This window comes from Siniperca chuatsi, linkage group LG10 (assembly GCF_020085105.1).
Source record: "Siniperca chuatsi isolate FFG_IHB_CAS linkage group LG10, ASM2008510v1, whole genome shotgun sequence".
NCBI classification, from domain to species: domain Eukaryota; kingdom Metazoa; phylum Chordata; class Actinopteri; order Centrarchiformes; family Sinipercidae; genus Siniperca; species Siniperca chuatsi.
Window position 1 is genome coordinate 6,950,571 of NC_058051.1, and position 22,924 is coordinate 6,973,494.

The window sequence follows — 22,924 nt, forward strand, 5'->3', positions numbered from 1 at the left end:
AGTCCAGGAGTGTCGAGTGCAAAAGAATACGGGAAGTTGAATCCCTAGCATTCAACGGTGTGAAAAGTGACATCAAACTGGCTCACATTCTTCTGGGGATCTCCAAAGGGCCCTTGGAGGATGTCAGGACCCCCAGAACCACATCACTCTGCTACAGAACTGGGTTTGAGGTTTTTGACAGCAGATGGAGCCACAGTGTAGGGGCTAATATTTTAATTGACACAAGTCCCCACACTGAAGGAACAAAGTTAAGACTGTTGTACAAGTTATAAGGAGCCAAACGCGGATTGGATGCAGTGTGCAACCAATGGGAGTCAGTCTGTGCAGGAAAACAATAGTCCAGAAGGTCCGTGTGAAGTCAAGGCTATTTTTGGTGGGGCCCGCCTTGCTTCCTATTTCTGTCAGCAGGAGAGCGGAGGATAGGGGGCAGGACTTGAGGGGCCGGACTTTCTTTTTTGCAACTTGCCTCCGATAAGTCTCTTTTCTTTTCCTCCTCCTCTTCTGTACTGTCTACTGACAACACCAGCGGAGCTCACCATCACCTCCCGTCAGGTTTTCGCTCTACTGGATGCTCAAAGGCTTCTTTAGCTGGATTATCTTCAAGTGTTTGGACTTAGACTGTTTCAAGAGCCTGTTAGGTGTCAACGGGTTCTAATTTACAAGGTAGGCAACACTGGCGGTGACAAGGTCTGACGTGGGAAACAGCTGGAAGTTCGTTAAATGTCCTTTACTTGTTAAATGTGCTGGTATTTATATCGGAGTGTTGCATTGCTAAGAAAATATATGGGTGGTAAGCTACCTGCGCAGGTGTTTGCTCTTTTTTTTAAATTGCTCACGAGCGCTCAAAAGTGAAACGCGCAAGTGCGTCAGAAAATAAGAACTATCTTTTGTCGCTATAGGATTATTTTAGCGTTCTTATAGTGATACATACGTTTCTCCAACTACCAAGTCACTATTAACTACTTATTTATCATAGACACGATGTCCCCAGAGGGATGTTATAGGCTTACAGATAAAAGCGTGATGAAGTAGGATAAAGTCATTCTAATACAGAGTGCCGTGGACAAGCCGTAAATCCCTGCAGAAATATCGTCATTTGTGATTTTCTTCATAAACAGAAAAAAATAATGTTTTGTTGAAACAGCTTGAGGCCACAAACCTGTAATTCCTTATCAGTCATTTATATTATTGAAATATTATTTACTTTAACTCTTGTGTTTGACCCCAATTAGCTTTTTGCTGCTGAGCAGATGTTAACCAGCATCAGAGCTCAGCAGCAACAGGTCTACTACACACACACACACACACACACACACACACACACACACACACACACACACAGAAATGGGGTGGGAGAAAAGATTTAATTAGAATTTTCAAAACACACATACACTACTTTTCTACTTTATTAGTCTCATTTGAGTGCCTGTGTGTTTTATTTTATTTATATACATTTTGTGGTATTTCTATCCAGATCTGGGTCAAATATTAGACCTGATGGGTGGTGCTTACATCTCAGACTGTGCAGATGGCCAAGTCTGCTAATACAAAACTTTAAGGAACATTAAGTCATCTATGACTTTTATCTGCCTCTGTTGGCTGCCAGTGGGAATTGCAACAACTTCTCTGGGACAGTTTCTGGTGGCCTACAATAAATATTTTCACCATAAAGGAGAATTTATATAAGCAACAACAACATTTTGATCTGGTTTGGAGCTCAGAGGTGCCAATTTCCAGTTTTACTTGTTTTAATAATACATTTTTGTTTTATAATGTTACTGTCTCCACAGATGGAATCAGCACCTCTGGGAACATCATAAAGACAGGCAGACAGGACAACATAGTTCACACAGTGGTAGGTAAGACTTTTAACCTCTAAAACAATTTACTAAATACCAACTGTAACCAAATAAGTAGTGTTGTCGGTAAGTAATATTTTACTTAAACATGCTAAAAGTAGGCCACAGCCCTCAGCGCTCAAACGTTCATGTGGAAAAATGCTGCCAGTTTACAGTCAACCCCCTCAGGACTACATCCTGTCTTCTTTAAAACTTTTTTTTTTTTAACAGCGTACACACACATTACACAGCTTGGGTGACAACAGTTTTTCCAGTACAGAATGATCTAAGCTGTTTGATTCTCAGAGAACTGCAGTAAAGTACAGAACAGGTGTTGGCCTAGTTGGAAAGACGTACTTGGCCAGCTGTGTTTTTCATGTGTGGGTTTAGAAATCTGGTTTGCTGCAGGTCATGCGTGTAGTTTATTATGAGTCGAAAAGTCCTACAAAAATGTGTGAACGTTAAATTTAACACTTGAGATATTCAGTGTTTTGCTGGCTTTGGCTAACACTGAGACAAATATCCAGTTGTAGTTATTTTTAAATTATTTAATCCTGAATTCTAATTAGTCTGTCAAGAAATGTAAAAATCTGCCAATGGTGCCAATATACAATAGTAGGATTTACTTCACTTTTTTCAATTCCTTGATTGTGTCATTTCTTCTTCTTAGCAGTGGAGTGATCTGGCTTATTTTCAAATCTTGACACTTGACTCAACAAACAAACATCTGGAATAATCCAAACTTATTTCTTATTTTCTTTCTTATTACTTATTTATGTGGTCATGGTTAGACAATGAAAATGTCAACATTAACTGCTAGTATGATACAGGATGTGAACCTGAGCTAACCCTTGTACTCTTCTTTCACCCTGATTTAAGAAAAACGTAACTTTACAACTGAATTGTAGACTACATTGGGCATGTCGGGAGTGCCTTTCTTCTTAATGACCATCAATTTCCATATTGACAGCAGGAGTTATATGTCATTATGGCAAGTTTCTCTCCATTCTGCTTCCCCTCACTATGTAAGGAACTTTTTCAGAGCAACTCAGCTTGGTTAGTGCTGACTCACATGGGAAACACTCAAAGGTTTCGTCTTCAACCTGAGATCAAAATGTATTTGATCCACTGCTCCACCCATCAGAAACAAGTCAACCGGCTGTTTCTTTGTGTCTTGCCTTTTAGTTTAGATTAGCATTCTCCACTGTGAAGCATGCCTGTGTGATCACACTGTGTAGGATTACAATGCATGACTCTCTGAATGGAAGCTGGCTCTCGCTGTGCCAGGCTCCACTGACTGTATGCTAACCAAGTACCCGCTATGTGCCCTGTGTGTGTGTGTGTGTGCGCCTGTGGAAAAATCCAATGAGGGCATGGCCACGCTGTAGGGTCTGGTTACATGTGTGTTGTCCACGCAGGGCAACTGACACTGGCTCTCTCTCCTTTGTCTTCCTCTCTAATCTCTCTCTCCTTACTCTCTCTCTCACACACAAATACACACACATAACCTCACATTAAACAATTTTCACTTTCAAGCACAGTGTCGTGATGCCAGGCGTCTCTGTTGGAGGCTGGTTAGCAGTCTAAAGGTGGCAGCAGTGTGGGCCAGATGTGTATAACATGTGAAACCACCATTTTAAAAGGCTCTAGAGCTCAAACAGCCCTTTAAAGACTGCTATAATAGACTTGCAGGCCACCAGGATTACTTCACACTTACACTGTAGTATGTTCTTCTGTAGTAAGCCTAAAACAAATTTTTTACACACACAAAAAGAAATCAACAGGTAGCAACACTGTTTACCTGAAGACTAGCTTATCTTAGGTATCGCCGATAGCAATTCCCTAAAGAGCATACAGGGATAATGCATGATACAGACAAGTTGCGCACTACGGTTGCATGAGTTTTCATGTTGTTATAAAATATTCATATCTTCAAGAACTTCCACACCTGGCTCACATTCCAGTCCTTCCTCCTGCAGCTTTCTACTCTTTTCACTCTAGAAATGATCTGCAGACACAAACACACACATATATGAACATTCTATGGACAAAGAAATGTTAGATTTTTTTTATTTCTTGATCAACATGTTGGCTATTGTCAAGGAATTAATTCTGAGGTCACACCCCTGCCAATGGCTCATGCTTGTTATATTTGTGTTCCATCCACTTTCTGTCACTGCATATTTAAGTCAGTTTTAACAAGTCATTAGATCTATCTTGTTTTCCTCGTAACAAGTGAATAGAATTGGCTAATAGGTTGAGAAAAAAGCTTTTGTTTTCAATGTTTCAATGTTTTCAAAGCGTTTTGTTTCAATGTATTTGAGTCAGCAGATGTTATATTGAAACAAGTCAAGATACCTCTATAATATCCACACAAAAAAGAAATAGAAATAAAATATAATATTTTCTTCTTGTGAAGAGACAAATAAGACTTCAACACATGCTTTTTTTCATGCAGCATGCACACATACATTATGCTCTCTTTCTGTCCATTTTTCTTTTCCTCTGTAACTATTTGTATGTCTTTCATTAGGCCCTCTCTGGTTCACTAAAGAAAGTATGGAGGAACTTTAGGGACAGATAACAACAGGCACGATGCAGTGGTGATCCCATATCCTCTTCCTGGTCCTGGTTTCCAAACACTCGGATGAGCTGATCTGGGCACTTTGCTTCTTTTTGTCACTGGTTTCTGCTGAATGGGAGAGCATAAAAGTGGGAATGATAGAAAGATGACCTAAATGAAGATACAGTGAAGAATACATGTAATTAGGGCTGCAACTAACGGTTCATTCTGTTATAGAATAATCTGATTATATTCTCTATTAGTTGATTAATCATTTAATCTATAAATAGTCATAAAATAGTAATAAATGCCCGTCACAATTTCCCAAAGTTCACATATCCAAATAGCTTGTATTGTCCAAACAACAGTCAGAAACCCAGTTTAATATGATAGAAGCAAATATTCACACTTTAAAAGCTGGAAACAGTGAATTGTTGGCATTTTTGCAACAACAAACAAACAAACAAAAACCCAATTAATTATTGTTAAAATAGTTATACATTTTATGTTGATCGACTAATTGATTAGTTGACTAATTGTTTTAGCTCTACACTGAATGTCTTCTTCAGAATATATTTAGAATATGTATTTGTATGTACGTATTTAAACCTCTTTATGAAAATAGATGCCAAAAAACCCACACAGTTGGATATATATTTTTACATTTTAAAATGTTTAGGTTAATATACAAGTACATTCATTCATATACATTTATACAAAAACTCTTAGAGACAAAACTTCCATGTCAGTTTAAGCGAGTTCTATATATGTTAATACATATATGATACGTGTAGGGGGAAATGTATTGTATTTTTCATGATAGCATCAAAATGCAGTAATTAGAGGGAAAGATTGAGTGACAAAGCTTAACTCCACAGAGCCACTGTCAAGCCTGGATTAATGTTCTTTTTTTGACTCTAATCTTCCTCCCTTCTTTATACATCGGAGTAACGTGACCTCACTTTAACATTTAATCAACAGGTTTAGAGTTCATTGAGTACAGCGGTAATATATCACTAAACAATGTACTGTAATGGTAATACTGCTGCAGCTACTACACTATTTATTCAACACTAAATTGTGCTCCATCTTAAATCTCCAACGTGTATAGCGTTTTGGTTCCAAAACCATATAGTCATTAAATCCCAGCAGCTGCCCCAAAAACTGATTGACTTATTTGTGCTGATCAACTACCATATTAACCTCTGCTGATATATTATGGTCATTTTGAACTTTGGGGCCCCTTAAAGCCAAACTGCAGTGCAGACACAGAAGTTGTGGTAATAATGGTAGTAATAGTAGACGGCAATGATGGAGGCGGCTATTTTCGACCTGCTGAACAAATGGCTCGATTGTCCTGCCTCTAGGTGCGTGAAATCACTTGATATGTCAGGGGTAATGTTATATAATACTCTCCAAGGGGCCCCATAGCACTGTGTGTGTGTGTGCATAGTTTTCTGCCTTTTCATGTCTGTTAATTGTGTGTGTGTGTGTTTTTCTGTTTCTCTGTATCAGCCTGCACATATTTGGTGTAAATGGGACAGAGAGACTGTGTGTAAGTGTATGTGGTGTGGCCTGAGGTAACATTGTCCTTAATGTTTTATTAGTGTGTCAGATCAGTTCATGTTGTATTAACCTTTGAGCTAAAGGCTCCTTGCTGTGGTCAGCTGGGTAATTGGTCTGTTATTGGCCTCCAGCCGTAGTCTGTATCCCCCTCGGGACATCTCTCTCTCTCTCTCTCTCTCTCTCTCTCTCTCTCTCTCTCTCTCTCTCTCTCTCTCTCTTTCATACACACAAGCTCATACACATAGACACACTTAATTCCGTTGAAATGTACTGAAGTTGATGGAATTATTTTTCTAAGGATTAATTCCTGTGGCATTTGGGGGGAAAAAACTTCAATTTTCACCTCAGTCCCACCCACTGCTCCAGACCAGAAGCCTTGGATCTAAAAACAAATTTTTGAGTCTCCAGTGATTTGTGTTTTACCATTTGCTTCTATACAAATGTTTTTGTATTTACGATCACAGCATGGGCTCAAGGCTCATAGGCTTGTGAAAATTCATCCTAAAGCCATTGATACAGAATTTGTCTGCCTGTTTTCAATCAGATCTTTGGATATTTTTATTATTTTAAACTTTATACACATCCAGATGAAAGTTTATTAAATGAAACTTTGAATTTCAGTTTTATGTAGCTCTGTCAGGAATGCCCATCATCTTACACATAGATGATATGACAGTCTAATATCTGATAAAAGACCAATACCAGCCCCATATATCAGTTTAGCACTAATCACAAGTTTTCCTAACCAGACTTCTTGCTGTATTTCGATATTGTCTGACCTAAAGCGCAGCAGAGAGTAATGGACGGCTCACATTCACTCCAGATCACCGAGGTGACAGACACTGACCTCGGATCAGATAGCTTGTTGTTAGTGCAGATGTAATAGGATCTCCTCCCATCTGGATGGACTCCTGACTTTACATTGACTCACACATGACAGTGAGTGTGTGTGTGTGTGTGTGTGATGAATGGTCTCCAGTGATGTTTACAGATTCGGGCTAATTTTAACAACTCAGTGAAGTGGAGGAGGTGATAGACACAATGCATGTTTATTTAATGTGCATCTGTGTTTGTAACTGGCAGTGGGTGTGTGCATGTCGGGTTTTTGTGTGTGTGTGTGTGTGTGTGTATAGACGGGTTTCTCAGAGATGCCATTTGAGATGCGCACATAGAAGGTGCAGAAAACAGACAGCAGTACTGCAGAGAGCAAAGGTGAGAAGAGTTGGGCAGTAGTTGGAGATGTTGTGCAGTCAACTGTGCTAATCACAAATGTGCTGGGTGGAATATGTCCAATATCACAAGGGGGAAGTATACTAGATGCATAATTATATGCATGCAGTGATTTATAAGCATGTAGGCTCTCTTTTGTACACACACTCTTTATCAGAATCTTTATCATGCTTCTTTATCAAAATCCTACTTGCACGAGCAACTTGCACTATTTCTAAATGCTGATAATGTCCTGTCATGACATGTTATTTCTGCCCCCTAGCCATGCACATCACAAGTGTTTGTAAAAGGGACACCCATCTATATGTGCATGTTTCAGTATCAATGTATTCAATACATTTTTATTTATTTATATAGCGCCAATTCATAACAGAAGTTATCTCATTGCACTTTTCCTAGACCGTACTCCTTTATAATATTATTTACAGAGACCCAACAATTCCCAAAAATGTATCTAGGTTTGTCCATGACTCCATGACTGTATTTATGGATTCTTTTTTGTCTGTGTGTCTATGTGTCTATGTGTGTATGTGTGTGTGTTCGTCCCCGACCAGAGTGCAGAGCATGTGCAGGAATGTTAATGTCTTCTTCCTTTGTTGTCCGTGCAGACAGCCGAGTGTGACTGTGCATATTCATGAAGCTGCCTTCCTGGAACACGTTAACTTTTACCAAGAAAAAAAGGTAGATAAAAAATAAGATAAAGAAATTGAAAGGAAAAGATAAATTCACAGCATATATATATATATATACACAAGGTCCCGATTCGATTTACAATTCGATTCAGTATCAGTTCGGTTAGGCATATTTCAGTAACAATACCAGTTTTGCTTGGATATGAAAGACATTCTCAGAGAACTAATGCTGTAAATTGTACAAGGAACCCTCTAACCTGGTGCATTATTAAAAATATTAATGTTTACTTTAAGAAATGACCCTTTAAATCACCTATGACAGCTGATATTTCCATTCAGACACCCCAGTGTTTCCCCAACCATTAGATTATAAATAAATATATAGATATTAAGAAAAACAACTTGACATTTATGGTTTAAATAATGTCCCTTAATCATATACAGTTCAAGTATTGCATTTCTAAATGTTGTGGTGGTGTTTCTGCGTTAAAAGAAAAAAAAAGATTGTTAGAAAGATTGTTTGATGACTGCTCACTCAGTCAGTCAGGTGAATCGATATTGGATAATTCAAATGAAGATCGATTTGAATCAGAAAATCGATGTTTTAAAACCCAGCCCTAATCAAAATAAGAACATGAAGTAAGAGACGGAGGCAGATGTCCTGTCAGCAAATCCTATTTCACACATACACTTCAGTTCATTACAGTTTTGAAAACAAGGTTGTTTTTCTGTTAGTTGCTCTGACAGTCAGCCAGCTTGACATGTTATGTTCACTCTAAAAATCTCCATGTGAACGGGTCATGCTGTCCAGCATCGTATCTTGAAATCTGTTTTAAAACAACTGAAAATTTTGTTGTTGAACTTGTTTTTTGTTAGATTTTTCTCTCATTTTCAGAAACTAAAAGACGTGTTAAGATTCATACAGTATTTCTGTGCTGAGTCTTGATGGGGAAAGAGAAGATGCTTGTATTTACTGACTTTACAGTCGATTTGCTGGTTTGTCAATGGCAAGTTAGTGACGTGAAAGTGAATTGGGAACCTGTCTTGAATACTCCTTTAATAATCAAAGTTATGTTCACCCTGAACTATGTTTTAACATAGTTCCGAGTCTGTGTCTAATTTGCTGAGTTAAATCACATAGTCTCCTGCCTGCAGGGTAGACTGGGGCTTCAGTAGGATTAGCAGATATCTATCCTCATTCTTATCAGCGGAAAAGCCTTTTGCTGCAGATTGTAGTTTTTTTTTGTAGCTACCAATCTACCACTACCACAGGCTATCAGTGTATCAGTCACCAAGTCGTCACTGTTTTCATGACTCACTGTTTTCACCACTGATAACGAGCAAGATCCTTCAGTTCATTAGAAATAATTTCCTGTTCAGCATTGCTAATTATTTGTGAGAAGAGATTAATCAATGGACACTTTAACAAGAGTTGTGTGGCATTAGCATTTGTTTTCCTGATCATTGTGTTTATTAGTGAGAAGCGTGAGTATCCTGTGTGAGTGTATTGTGGGTTTGTGATGATAAAGGTGGACTGATATCTGTGTGACTGCATGTGATTTGTGTGTGTGTGTGTGTGTGTGTGTGTGTGTGTGTGTGTGTGTTATTATAGATAAAGGGGGAGATCCCTTTGAGTGAGCTGCAGTGTTGAGTGGCTTTATCTGTGTTGGGAAATGTGGAGAATGTGTTGGATGTTAAGCTGAACAGGAGTGTGTGTGTGTGTGTGTGTGTGAGAGAGAGAGAGCGAGAGCTTGGACAGATACGCAGAAATATTGAAGTTAATTTTTCATCTTGAATTTTTGAAGATACGTACACTCAAACCTTGAAGTTATTCACTTTTAGGTCTAGTGCGGCTAACACTGGAGTGATTTATAAAATAATTTGTTTAAAGATCTATGAGAATGAAAGCCAGTTTTCTAGTTGAAAATAATAATAATAAAGTTTGACTGAGGTGTATTTATAACCTTTTGTATACACCTTTTTATATATAAGGTGTATTTGCTGGATGAGGAAGGGTTTCCTCATGTTGCACTTGGAGCTGGTCAGTATGACCAATGCTGCTTTTGGCTGCTGAGCAGCTGTATTGCAGCAGCTGGAGGAAACATTGCTTTGCCAAAGTGCATTTCCACAGTATTTGTCCCTGTCAGGTGTTCCATAAGATTTCCTGATGGGTTAAACATTCAGCAAAATGATTAGATACTAAAACAGATATTCTTGCTACACTGATCTTTACCTTGCATGCAGTAGAAGTAGTATTTTTAGAAGTCACTGAGCATGGTGACTTGGTGAGCACTTCAAACAGAGAGGACTGAGTTAAGCCTCCTTGTTGTGTCCATGGGCAAAGCAGTAAATGCCTTCCAACCTCAGGACATCTGCTTGTAACTGATCATGACCTCTGAACTCCCTGTGTATGACGCAACCAGGAAAAAAAGAATTTACCCACAAGGAGCAATAAAGATGTTTGCATAGATCAGTAGCTGATTCAAAGCATGACTGCTCTAAGAAAGGATTTTGGTTTTCAGACAAGTTTTGTGTCATGTTAGGACATTATCAGTATTTAGAAATGGTGCAAGTTTCTGGAAGAACAATAATTACTTTTTGAGTTTCAGCGATGAAGCTCTCGAGCAACATAAAGAAACATTTCCTACTCATCTGTCTTATTATGCACAGTAAGAAAGATGACGCAAAGTGTAGATCCAATGGATCACTTCAAACAGACAGTGTTCATTTCCTTGTCAGTTTAGTCATGGCGACTGTCCCTACTCATGCTACCCACTTCTTCTGTTTATTCCAAACAAACCAGAAACAAAGTGTATCACTTTTCTCTATGCCAGAGGATTGTTCCAAGGAAAAACTTACCCGACAGTGTTTAGAACAGAAAAAGGAGAATTTTTCATGAACTGGATATGTTGAGTTACACCAGAGTATAATTAGATTTATTCTTGAAAGTTGACCAAAGCTTTTGGTGTATTGTGTTCAGCAGCACACAGCAGATAGTGTTAAAGACAGGCAGCAGAGGTGATTATAATGTCAATAAGGTCCTGAGTGAGACTCTTAGCTTTGTCTCTGTTATCTGTGCAGCAGAAAGAAGATTCATTTGTCAAACTTGACAGCACACCTTGTGTCTCTTCTCTGACAGACAGAGGCATTCACATTCATTCATTCGTGTGTGTGTGTGTGTGTGTGTGTGTGTGTGTGTGGTTGTGTGTAATGAATGAGTTTTTCTCAATTTCCAGCTTCAGGCAAATTGCAACACTGAGTCAAGCAAAAAATAGACACATGGAATGTTTATGTTGTGTGTGTGTGAGAGAGAGAGAGAGAGAGAGCAAGAGAGAGAGAGACCTGTGTGTGAGTTATGTAAATTGCTGTATTATTAGCATGCAGACCTGGTAGAATCTTAAAGCACCTGTTTAGTTGAAGTAGAGCAGGATGTAATAGCTTACATAGATTCCTCTTTTATGAGCTTGCACAACATTCATAAATCTCTTTGAGAAGAAAAAAAGCCAGCCAAATTCTGAAAACCTGCAATTTTACGAAAGCAACATTGTTGCTTGTGATTGACTGTGTGTCAAACATACATTTTGTCCAGATGTTTACCTTGACCATAAACTACAGCCCTACTTGAATTTATTAAGGCTTCTTTGCATTTCTGTGTCTATTTTAATTTAATTGGTGCATTTTTCTTGTTCCTAACATTTCCTAGATGTCAACAACATGCTAAATGTCCAGCATGAAAAAAAGATAAGATTCCAGCTTCTGCACTCACTGTAGCCTTAGTAGACCAGAATGCATTGCAGAACAAGGTAAACATTTTACCTGCTGAACATCAGCATGCTGACGTTAGCATTTAGCTCAAAGCACAGAGTACAGCTATAGACTCTTAGCCTTGTTTTTTCAATGGCAGCTGCGGCTATTACTTTCTTCAGAAACTCTAAAAAAACATGCAACAGCAGTGCTGATGTTGCATAAATGTTGAATATAGAGGTTATAAAAACTTAATCTAATCAATAAATTATTCATCAGTTTGTTTTACTTGTTTAAACACAAGTAACGTAAACATATTATCAACACTCATTATCCCACTTTGCCTGAATGCAACAAGTTAACACCAACACTGTATAAAATATGGACGTAGTCTCCATGACATCACCTATAGGTTTCTGAGTCTTTTAAACATTGGTTCAGAAACCTAAGGGTGACGTCACGGAGACTATGTCCATATTATCTATAGTCTGTGTGAAACTCAGTGTGGTGGCTCTGGCCAACGCCATTTTGGCAGTGCCTGGCTAATCCAAAAACAGGCAAAGACGTGGAGTGTGGGTGGAGCTGAGGTGGACTGAATGAAGCCTGGTTGCTGAAACCAGCCACCTGTGACAGCACCACCTGTTACTCAAATCATCCTCATTCTTAATTATGCATAACTTTAAGCCTTAATAAAATTTAAACGGGTGAGTTATATAAAAATTCATCCCCCGTACATTTGTCATGAACCGGGAAATTAGCTAATTAGAGTCCAAAACCATTTTTTTGTATCAGGCTATAAACATGTTTATTTCTGCTGTAAAGTTGGGCATTTTAACATGGGCGTTAATGAAGATTGACTCACTTTTGGAGACAGTCTCAAGTGGCCATTTGAGGAACTGCAGTTTTGGGCACTTCCGGGCTGGCTTAATTTTTCAACACCCACTGTATGGGGGCTGTCAAAGGCATTCTGCCAAATATAGGTAATCAGCAATCAAAGTATAAATAAAGTGGAGAGAACACTTCATAAATATAGAACTTGTGTTTTGAACGACAGATGAGTTTGAGGAGTGTGAGAGTTCACATGGTCACATGAAGGCCTGGAGCCAGAGATCTACCAGAGACACGTGGATGATTTAGGTGCCTCTGGTGTCCTCACTTAACCCTCTGTAGATAATGAACACCAGCAAAATATTCTCACTTAAGAGGGTCATCCTCATCTTGCTATCCCACACAGCAGAGGGTAGTTCTTAAACTTGTCGACAGCCACACATACTAGCATTTACACTTCAACACTCAAGTATGCACCAACAGAGCAACACCATAAATATAGAAATTGTTTGGCAACAGTAGGCAGGCAGGCCTACACACACACACACACACACACACACACACACACACACACACAAACCACAGTCTGGCCAGCTGCTATGGGAAGACGAGAGGTTTTGAATGGGAGTGACAGCTGTGGATTCCTCAGGATGAAGGAGGAAGAAAAAGAGATAGGAGATGGAAAGAGTAAGCGAATGAGAGAAGGAATGAGTGAGTGTCAGTTAGAGCAAGAGGTGGAGAGAGAGAGAGAGCCGGAATGGCAAAGAAAGAAAGAGACAAGGAGAAATGAAATGAGGTGGAGTGTGTCAGAGAGGGAACACTAATGATTTTTCTTTTCTCCTCAACCAGATTTAGATACTTTAGCTTGACTTTTTTCATGTAATAAAGTAGATTGAAATAAACTTAATTAAACTGAAAGGGAGGGAATAGAGACTTAATGAAAGAGAGTAAGACTGGGTGTCAAGTATAGAACCTGAAACCTGAACTTAGGTACAGACTCCACGATTATACTTTTTCAATACTTTCTTGACAGTATTTGTCTACAAAACGTTTGCTTTTTCCTTTAACTACTTTAACTTAAATTATGCATGCGATTAACACAATTAGGATTTAAATCAATCATTATCTGATTTAAGAATGACTGACTGAAGAATCAGATCAAGTGTTCCATTGTACTTGGTACTATGTTTTTTGACATTTGGTGTAACACATGCAGTTCAAATGGTATTCCAAAAGTACTGAGGTCTGATGAGAGAGAGAGACAGAGGGAGCTCCCACAGTAAAGAGCATGTGATCCTAACTGTCAGTACCAGACTATTCATAGAGATCCTGTGTTGCACAAGGCTGATTTAGCAACTCTGTAGATTTTTTTTTGGTGAATACACCCTCACCTCCTGCACCTTTTACTCTATGAGTATTAATCACTTTTATACTGATAAATGTATTTTGCCCTACACTACACACTGATTGTTATAAACAACAGTCAATCAACCTATATCATTAACATTTTTCAAAATTGTTGCTCTAAACTATAGATGTCTTGTTGGTCTGCTGGGAAAATGCTTTGGTCTACAGAAAGTGATAAGTTTTGTAATTCCAGAAGAGTAGATCAACGTTTTGAGAGAGAACTGGGTGTTATTATGAGCTACAACACCCACCATTGTTGAACAGACAAACAAAACAAAACAAACAGCACCACCTACAGAAACTCAAATGTCAATAGAAAATCCTGGGAGAAAGATGTCACATTGCTGCAACCAGTTTGATTTACCAACGATCTCTGCAGAAACACCACACTACTACACTTTACCAAAACTAAAGTAAGCATAATGTAGCATTGCAAAAGCACTAACTGTCAGTTGAAATTACTCATGCTGGGAAATTGTTTCTCGTCTATAGGCTATTAGACAGTGATTGTAACATAATGTGTGTCTGCACCCTGCTATGTATTTGGGGAAAAAAGCCCAAAACACTGGAAAGTCTTCACATTACAATGTAATTGCATATTTAAAGGAGTAATTCGACATTTTGGGAAATACATTCTCTTTCTTGCCGAGTGTTGATGAGAAGATTGATACCACTCTTATGTTTGTCTGTTACATATGAAGCTACAGCCTGGAGACACTTCACTTAACTCAGCTTAGCATAAACAATGGAAGCAGGGGGAAACAGCTAGCCTGGGTGTGTCCAAAGGTAAAAAAAAAACAAAACAAAATGTAAAGTACAAATTTGGGTTTTATGGGGGGTTAAGTGATGGACTATTTCTTGACCAGGTGCAGTAAGTAGCTTGTCAAGCTCATGGTGACAACAAGACTCCAGTCACTGCGCTCAGTCAAGAATTTGTTTATCCAAGTTTATCAAAGTTATACTTACTCTTGGATCTAACTTACTTAAGTTATACAAGATTTATTCAAAACCATTTAATCCTACAAACAATTGAAATAGATGAAACACAATTTAACTGGATTGTCAATAGTTTACTTAGTAGTTTTCCATGTTCCTTTAATGGGTGTGTTTGTGAGCGATTGTGTGTTCAGTACATTAGTGTGTTGCTTTCAGGGCCACTGTTAGTCATTAATCTGAGATGTTAATGGATGTCTAAGCTCTCAGCTTGAGAGGAACGGGAACGGTGATTTGGAAGAGATTGTGTGTGAGAAAGGGCTGGGGGTTGTCAGAGAAGCCGTGGTTTTAGGTTTACTGTCTGAGCATGTATTCCAGTGGGACACTTTACTGCCATAGGGCTCATGGGCACTGTGGCAGCAGCGTCACAACAACAGCGGGGGGAGGAGAGGGGAGGAAATGGGAGTCTAAACTCAGCTCTTAAACAGGAAGCCACCCTGGTTCTCTCATTGTTGTGTTTTTATAGACTCAACTTCCTGCCAGCCTGACCTCCCCTGTTACCATGGTTACAATCCCTGTTGTTTATGGGATGGATTGTAAAGATCCTGCAGTGGCAAGATATAGTGGCAAAGTGTAGCTTTAGTTTAAGCTTGTGAAGTTATAAAATGTCTCCTATAGTGTTATTAGTTTTATTTCATCATTTCAATCATTTCTTGCAAACCTTTTTCTTACTGCACATTTATAGTTTCAGGCTGATTTTAGATGATTGAAGTTCACTTTCATTCTATCTTAAATTTAATTCTAAGCAGCTTTTAAAAGGAGTTAAAAACTCTTTAAAAAGCCATTTCTGTCTGGAGTCTGCAGATACCCAGAAAAATGCCCCTTTGCTTCCAGGCAAGGTGCTTCTACTGTGTGAATGAAATGATGAAATCAACAGTTTGGTGTCGGACAGCATCAACAAATAGAGACAGAGCTAGAGCGAGGAGAAGAAAGAGAAGGAGTTAAAGAAAAGAGGATGTGGCCGACAGTAAAAAATGACTGAAGGGGAGTGGAGCTCTCTGTCTAATTATAGATCCTGCTGTGAGCTGGCTGAGGCAGAAGTGCTGCTGGGGTTTTCACATAGACGGATATTTACAAGACAAACACAGGTATGTGCTTTTGACTTTATTTATCGTTTACTCCATGTGTCTGCGTGTACATGTGCAGTTTGTCATTTATCTGGACATATACATCTTGTGAATAGGAGGTGAAACCTGTTGTATTAAGATCTTTGGATCTTCCTGTGTACTGGAAGCTTGCTGTGGTGTGTTCATGAGTGTGACAAACTCTGATGATGATCGAGTCTCATCAGCCCAACGTGGAGTATGTGAGAGAGAGATTTTCTTTCTTGTGTTAATTAATTCTCCTCTGTCTGTCTCCCTTGTTCTGTAAAACTCTTCTTGTGCTGCTATTGCTGCTACACTTGTTTCAACAGCAACACCGTACAAGAGATGTTCTCTCTCTCTGTTTGCGTGTGTGTGTGTGTGAGAGAGAGAGAGCCTGCTGACCTAACAGACAGCGATCCTATATGTTTATGGAAACTCAGTGAGGGCTTAGGAAACTGGACCCATGCTGCATTATACATCAACCTTCCTCTGTTACTGTCACACCCACACACACACAAGCACATACACTCACAGCCCTTTCTGTCTCTCATGCACACACACACACACACAATGTGCAAATCCATGCTTACATCTCTAATACTAATATCCTTTTTCTCACACATGTTGTTCGTTGTGATTTCCATAAAGACAAAAGACTTGAGATGCACCTTTTGATGTGAATAAGAACATCCACTGTGGGACTGGCTGCAGGAGACCACTGGCATTGCAGTGTCTGTTTTGGGATCGCTGCTATTTTGGGTTTGTTTAGTGTACCACAGTTTGTTCCTATGGGAAAGCTGTTGTGCATCTAAAATGTTCATATGGTGTATCAAACTCCCATCTAACCTGTTTTTAGAACCAACACCACAATTAAAACTTTTTAAGATTTTTTTTTTGTGCAAATTAAATTAAATTAAGAACATTGACCGATCCTGTTTTACCATAAATTGCCCAAACAAATGTCCTGGAGAGACCATGCCTGTCATCCTGTTTTAGGTGGACTCTCTGCAGTAATTTGTCTGTTGTCTTTTTTGTAGACAAATCCATATATACCTCCTGTTGATAAATGGAGGCAGTATTTGAGTCAATGGTCTAGAGGAAGGTTAAAAATGCACTTTTAGCATAAAATTCAGGTTTTGCTTTTCTAAATCAGGAATTGAGGAATAGTAAGATCTTGACAATATACAACTGTTCAATTTGGAACCAGTTACTTCGGTAAATTATAAGCTTATTGACTCTGAACTTCTGATATGCCAGTAGGGTAATAATTAGTGCGAAATGAATTTAATCGATTAGACAATCAACAGAACATTGATCATCAACACTCTTAATCAAATGATTGTGTGAGTGATTTATCAAGCACAAATTCCAAACATTTGCTGGTTCCAGCTCCTGAAATGGGAGGATCTGCTGGGTTTATTTTTTTCATTTCTCATCATTACAAATGGAATATCTTTGGTTTTAGACTTGGTCTTGGTTGGGCAAAACAAGCAATTTTAAGACGTCACCTTGGGCTCTGGGAAGTCGTAATGAGTAGTTTTATCGTTTATCCTTTCTTAGAGAACTTTCTAGAAAGTGACACAAACAGAGTAGCATGCTGCACTGGAAACCAGTTTTTGTTTTAAGACAAATATAAAACCTCAATATCAGTAATCTGGTCTGCCAGATGAATATTTAATCAGAAAAACTTATTTGCTAAAACAATTTTTTGATGCATATCAAGAAGTGACTCGAAGAGGTGGCCATTTCATATACAGTCCCATAATTCCTGCTGCAGTGTGTTAATTTTGTTTTGCAAATTTTAAGGCGTCTCCACTTGCTTAAGAAAAGCCAGACTTGAACCTGCAGACTTGACCCTGCGTTTGTTTGCTCTAGATGAAATGGGAACTGTTGTCTTTAAGAGCTGCAAAAACATGCTGTAAACAATGATCAGTAATTCTTTGGAATTAATTCTCACACCCACCCACACACACACACACACACACACACAGTGATTTGTCTGTAGTGTGTTTAAAGTATGTGCAATCATTTTTGAATTGACATTACTTGGAAACAAATCAGATGTGCATTTTTTTTTACTGCAGTGGCATAAAGAAAGAGATAAGAAAGTGTCAAGAGGCTGTTGCAGCTTATACAATTACACCACACATGCACACACATAGACATTATAATAACACAGATGCATGCCACTCAAAGCTTGAGGAGAAAGGGATGAAGAGAGTGATAAAGATGGAGTCAAGAGGAGAACGCTTGACTTTCTCAGCAGTGTCAGGTTGTCCTGTCAGTCCTTCTGTTCGGATCTTTTCCCTCTGTCTCCTACTCCATATTCCCTCCTTTGTCCCTCTTTATTTTCTTTCAGTCTCTTTATTTCATCAGCTCTTCCTATCTGGCTCTTCTCTCTGATTTTCCTTCTTTCAAACATCTAATACCTCTGCTTATGAGTTTCACCAACCTCAAAGGGCCTTTGCATCAAAGCCTCACAGATACCCTGAGGTAATGACATCTTTATCTACTGAAAGTAGCTGTTGCCTCTAAAAGGTGTAGTGTGATTTAGTCACACTCATGCACACAGTAAAAGTCAAAACAAAAGAAGGCATAGCTATATTTGGACGTGTGACAAGGCACAAAGTGGGGGCGTCTGCTCAGTTAGTTGTTGACTTTGTACAGCGTGAGTGTCTATCACTAGGGGCACTATGCTGGCTGTCAGCTCTTCAGCCCTTCAGTGTGCAGAGAGTGACTAGACTGCAGGTTGTTAAAGATTGCTGACCAGCTCGCCTTTCATGTCTTTTGACTTCCTTCTCCTTATTTTTAGACTGCTCTGTCCATTTTTTCCTTTTTGTTTTATTTTCATCTTTTTTATTGCCCCTCTTCTCTGGCACTGTGTGACTTATCTTTCACTCTGTCAACATTTGTCTACTCCATGAGAGGGTATGGAGGGAATGAGGGATAGGGGAAAATAGAAAGAGAGAGGGAGAAAGAGAGAGAGACCTTTGTATATCCTTGTCTTACCTGTAGAACCAGTCCTGACTAAGCATAACACAAATTTAGAATAAAAGAATAGAAATGGGAGGAATCAATGGGAAGAGATTGCCCAATGCCAGGCCATGGAATAGACTCTCTCTATCTCTCTCAGTCACACACATGCACACACACACACACACACACACGTACATGCACAAAGTATTTCATTTTGTCTTCACAGAGAACATGTGCCTAATCTACATAATCTTTCAGATAAATCAGCACATTCCCAACGGTCTCTATAACCAGACAGTCTTTATTATACTGCGTCGTTGGTGATTTCCATAATGACACACTGACATTCCCACATATACTCACACACGCGCGCACACACACACACACACACACACACACACACACACACACACACACACAAAGTAAATCTATCAGTTTAGTTTTACTGTGCATTGTTTCACGAGGAGCTCACTGTACATAATTTATTCGGTGCCATCATTAAATCCAACTAAAAACATTTTGGTGTCAGATATTTAAAATTTTTAATCCTTAAGACTTTAGTCCTGGGTGATTTGGCAACAACTGGGGTTACTGCTGGTAACAACAATTGCATTTTAAATACAAGTCTGAGTTCTGTCCAAAATTTAGAGCAACTCACTAATAACAATGAAAAGGCAGTCACAGAATGCAAAGACATTGATTGGCTGTTGCTGTAAATTGCCACCCCAAAATATGATCAAAAATGAGTTTGACATAATGAAAGGATAAAAAGAGAATAACTTTAAAGAGCAACATATAGACTAAAATAAACAAATATGAACAGGACTGAGACAGTCTCTTTTTATACCAGTGATGACACTGATAGCTGTAAGGGGTGGTGTTCTTTAACAAAGACTGCATTTCCCACAATTCCTGCAGCGTCCTGACCCACCTCAACCAAAAATCTATCGCAGCTTTAAAATGCAGTTGATGAAAATCCAAAACTAATGCTTGGTTGTTGAAAAAATTTTTGAAACTACTCAATAGTAATACATATTGTTTGAAGTACAGTAAAGCCCTGCTGCTTCTGTACTGCAGCAGGAAGATCTCCAAAACCACATTGCTGTGAATCCTCCTCAATTCAGTACTGCTAAAGTTTAATCATTGCATTGTCTTTAATTGTTATTTGACTTTCCTGACAGTTGTAGGCTTTCTCAATAGAAATGCATCATATTACCTCATGCTCTCACACAAACCCATTAAATGTACATGTCTACATGTACGTGCATGCTTTGCGTGTTGTTCTAGTATTGTGCATGCCTTCCCAGCTCTATTGCACAAAAATGTGCTATTTAAATGAAATCAACACAGACTCACAACCACAGGGTCAAAATTTGTTATTCTTCTCTGAGTATGACACACAGCTGTAACAAACTGTAACATAATATCATTCTTTAAGAGAACTAAAAACATGAGAGCCTCATATTACTTGGAGAGACCCAGGGGAGAAAGACTGTGGAGGGATTAAATGTGGTTGCGGAGGTCCAGAGACCAAACCACTACACATTTCATGTCATGTTGGCTACATGGGAACTGTGTTATCAATTAAAATAACACAGTTATTTTAATTAATAACACACTAAAATACATCATGTATCCACTCACTGGGCAGCAGGGTGGCCAAAGAGATTATTCCTCAACTGAAGGACTCATGTACTTGTACTGCTGAAGTGTCACTATATACTGAGTTATTTGCGAAAACTCTAGATGCAACAAAGCTGTAATGTACTTACTGGTGTTAATCTAAACCTGCCTTTTAAAGAAGTCACTTTTGAAAATGCAGTAGCACTGCAGTTAACCAATATAGCAAAATCAAATTTTACTACAACAAACCACAATTTGCTGTGGGCCACACAGGCCATGTAGACTTAACCATGATGATGAATGCTGTACATCGATGATAAAATAAGGGCTTCAAACGTCCTTAATCATATTTATAAAAATAGAAGGAAGTATTCATTGCAGTATGGAAGCTTTCCATCATGCCTTGTCTTTTATGGCCAAAAACTGACCCTCTCACCCTTGTTTGCATGCTTTACATACTGAGTAACATAGCACACTCTTGGTGTGAGCAGTCACTGGACTTACAGACAGATACTCACTGTTATCCAGTGAGTATCTACCAATTTTCTGTTGCCAAGTGATTCCATGTCTGTGTAATTTCTTTATCAACACAAGCAAGTTTTGCAACATTTTGCAATACTGAGGATTTTTTAAACTGAAATTTGCAAAGTGATAATAGTCATAATAACACAGTGAAGAAGTGGTTAATCTGACTTTGCTCTCAGCAAACTATAAATAAAATAAATATAAACTCCAAAGTATAAAATCAACAAGAAAAACATTTTTGCATTCTCCCTGTCATTCTCTCTTCCTGTCTTTGGTATTATCTTAATCCCTTTACTTTTTCTTTTTCTAGCACTTTCATTTACAACTATTTATTTTAACTTTACCAAAAACTGGAAATTGAAGGTGACATCACTGGCTTGCTCTACAAGTGTGTTTGTGTGTGTGTGTGTGTGTGTGTGTGTGTGTGCATGTGTGTGTGGCTTTCCCTGTAGAAACAAAAAGCCCTGTGTAGGTAAATGTTTGTTTTTCTATTTATAACCCATGGGAGTGTGTGTGTGTGTGTGTGTGTGTGTGTGTGTGTGTGTGTGTGTGTGTGTGTGTGTGTGTACTGTAGCAGCCTTTGTTTCCTTGTATAAGCATGTTCTCTTTTCCTTTTCCTCAGAATAATAGCCTTGTTATTCCTTGCTGTCATTAAATAGAATATGTGTGCATAGCTGTGTGTGTCTGTGTGTGTGCGCGTATTTGCCAAGGGATTTCTGTTATTCCAGCCATGGTCGGCATTCAGCCTGTCTCTCTGCATTTGTACCGCCTAATATGGAGGAGGAGTAGTGACACTTCACACACTCGCACGCACACACACACACACACACACACACACACACACACACACACACACTCTGCTATGTCACATTAACCCAAACAGTGATGCTAATGAGACCACAGTAACTCAAGTCCATTGTGTGTGTGTGAGTGTGTGTACGCACGCATGTACATCCACTTGTAGAAACAACACCAATAACATATCTGCTATTCTATTCTATTGCCTTTCACCCACTTCCAGTGCTGTGGTTGGTATCAGGCCAAGCCTCTCCATGAGTGACATTTACTTCACGCACTGCAGCCTGACATCTGAGCACCAGGCGCAGCAGCATGGACATGATGTTACACCAAGTTATTTCAAGACTTGCTCTGTGTGTGTGTGTGTGTGTGTGTGTGTGTGTGTGTGTGTGTGTGTGTGTGTGTGTGTGTGTGTGTGTGTGTGTGTGTGTGTGTGTGCGTGTGTGTGTTTAAAGTTTTGGTGTCAAGGCAGGTTTGTGCAATAGGTGTTTGCTCAAGCCTGTCTTGTATGTGCAGCTGTGTATGAGTGTGCTGCATGTGAACTTGTGTAAATGTCTTTACAGTATGTGTGTGTGCATGTGTTCTGAATGTTTGTGTGTGTGGGTTTATTTAAGTGTATAAATAAATGTATATACATCTGAAGGTGAATGTGTGTCGCTTGCTACAGTATTATCCACATGCGTAATCATGTGAGTGTGTCGTGGGACACATGAATGTCTGTATGTGTGTTTACAGCTGTGTTTCTGTGTTAGTGTGTGAGTCAGTGTGCATTTTTTTGTGCATATGCAAGTGCATCTGTATGCTTGAGTGTGTGCGTGTGTGCAAATATGTGTGTGTATGTGTCTCATAGACAGCCTTTTCCCAAGTTGTTCCCTTCCTGGATACTGTTTTTAGCACTGGATGAGGCAATCTTTCCCATTGACTCAGCCATGCAATGCAAATATCCCCAACAGCATGCAAAGAGCATGGAAATTCATGTGTGTGTGTGTGTGTGTGTGTGTGTGTGTGTGTGTGTGTGTGTGTGTCTTTGTAAGAGCCAGACACACACAGACAGACAGAATGAGAGATAGTGGGAGTTTGTGTTACGCAAAGATAACAGAAAGACAGATCTTATTA

The 22,924-nt window shown here is 39.0% G+C and overlaps 1 protein-coding gene across 7 annotated transcripts in view; it reads left to right on the plus strand.

The window, feature by feature from the left end:
- hdac7a (histone deacetylase 7a) overlaps positions 1 to 22,924 on the plus strand; it is a 65,060-nt gene that overhangs the window by 15,359 nt on the left and 26,777 nt on the right. For 2 of the 7 annotated variants that reach the window (XM_044212234.1, XM_044212230.1), the window contains exon 2: positions 1,791 to 1,855. The exons of 1 other annotated variant lie outside the window; for it this stretch is intronic. Coding sequence is in view for 2 of the 6 variants with exons in the window: in XM_044212230.1 (XP_044068165.1) it covers positions 1,791 to 1,855 (65 nt within the window). In the remaining 4 variants the exon portion in view is untranslated. Of the gene's footprint in view, positions 1 to 161; positions 664 to 1,790; positions 1,860 to 15,618; positions 15,890 to 22,924 lie in introns of those variants that run through there. 4 more of the 7 variants (XM_044212235.1, XM_044212233.1, XM_044212231.1 and 1 more) reach the window with 4 other exon arrangements.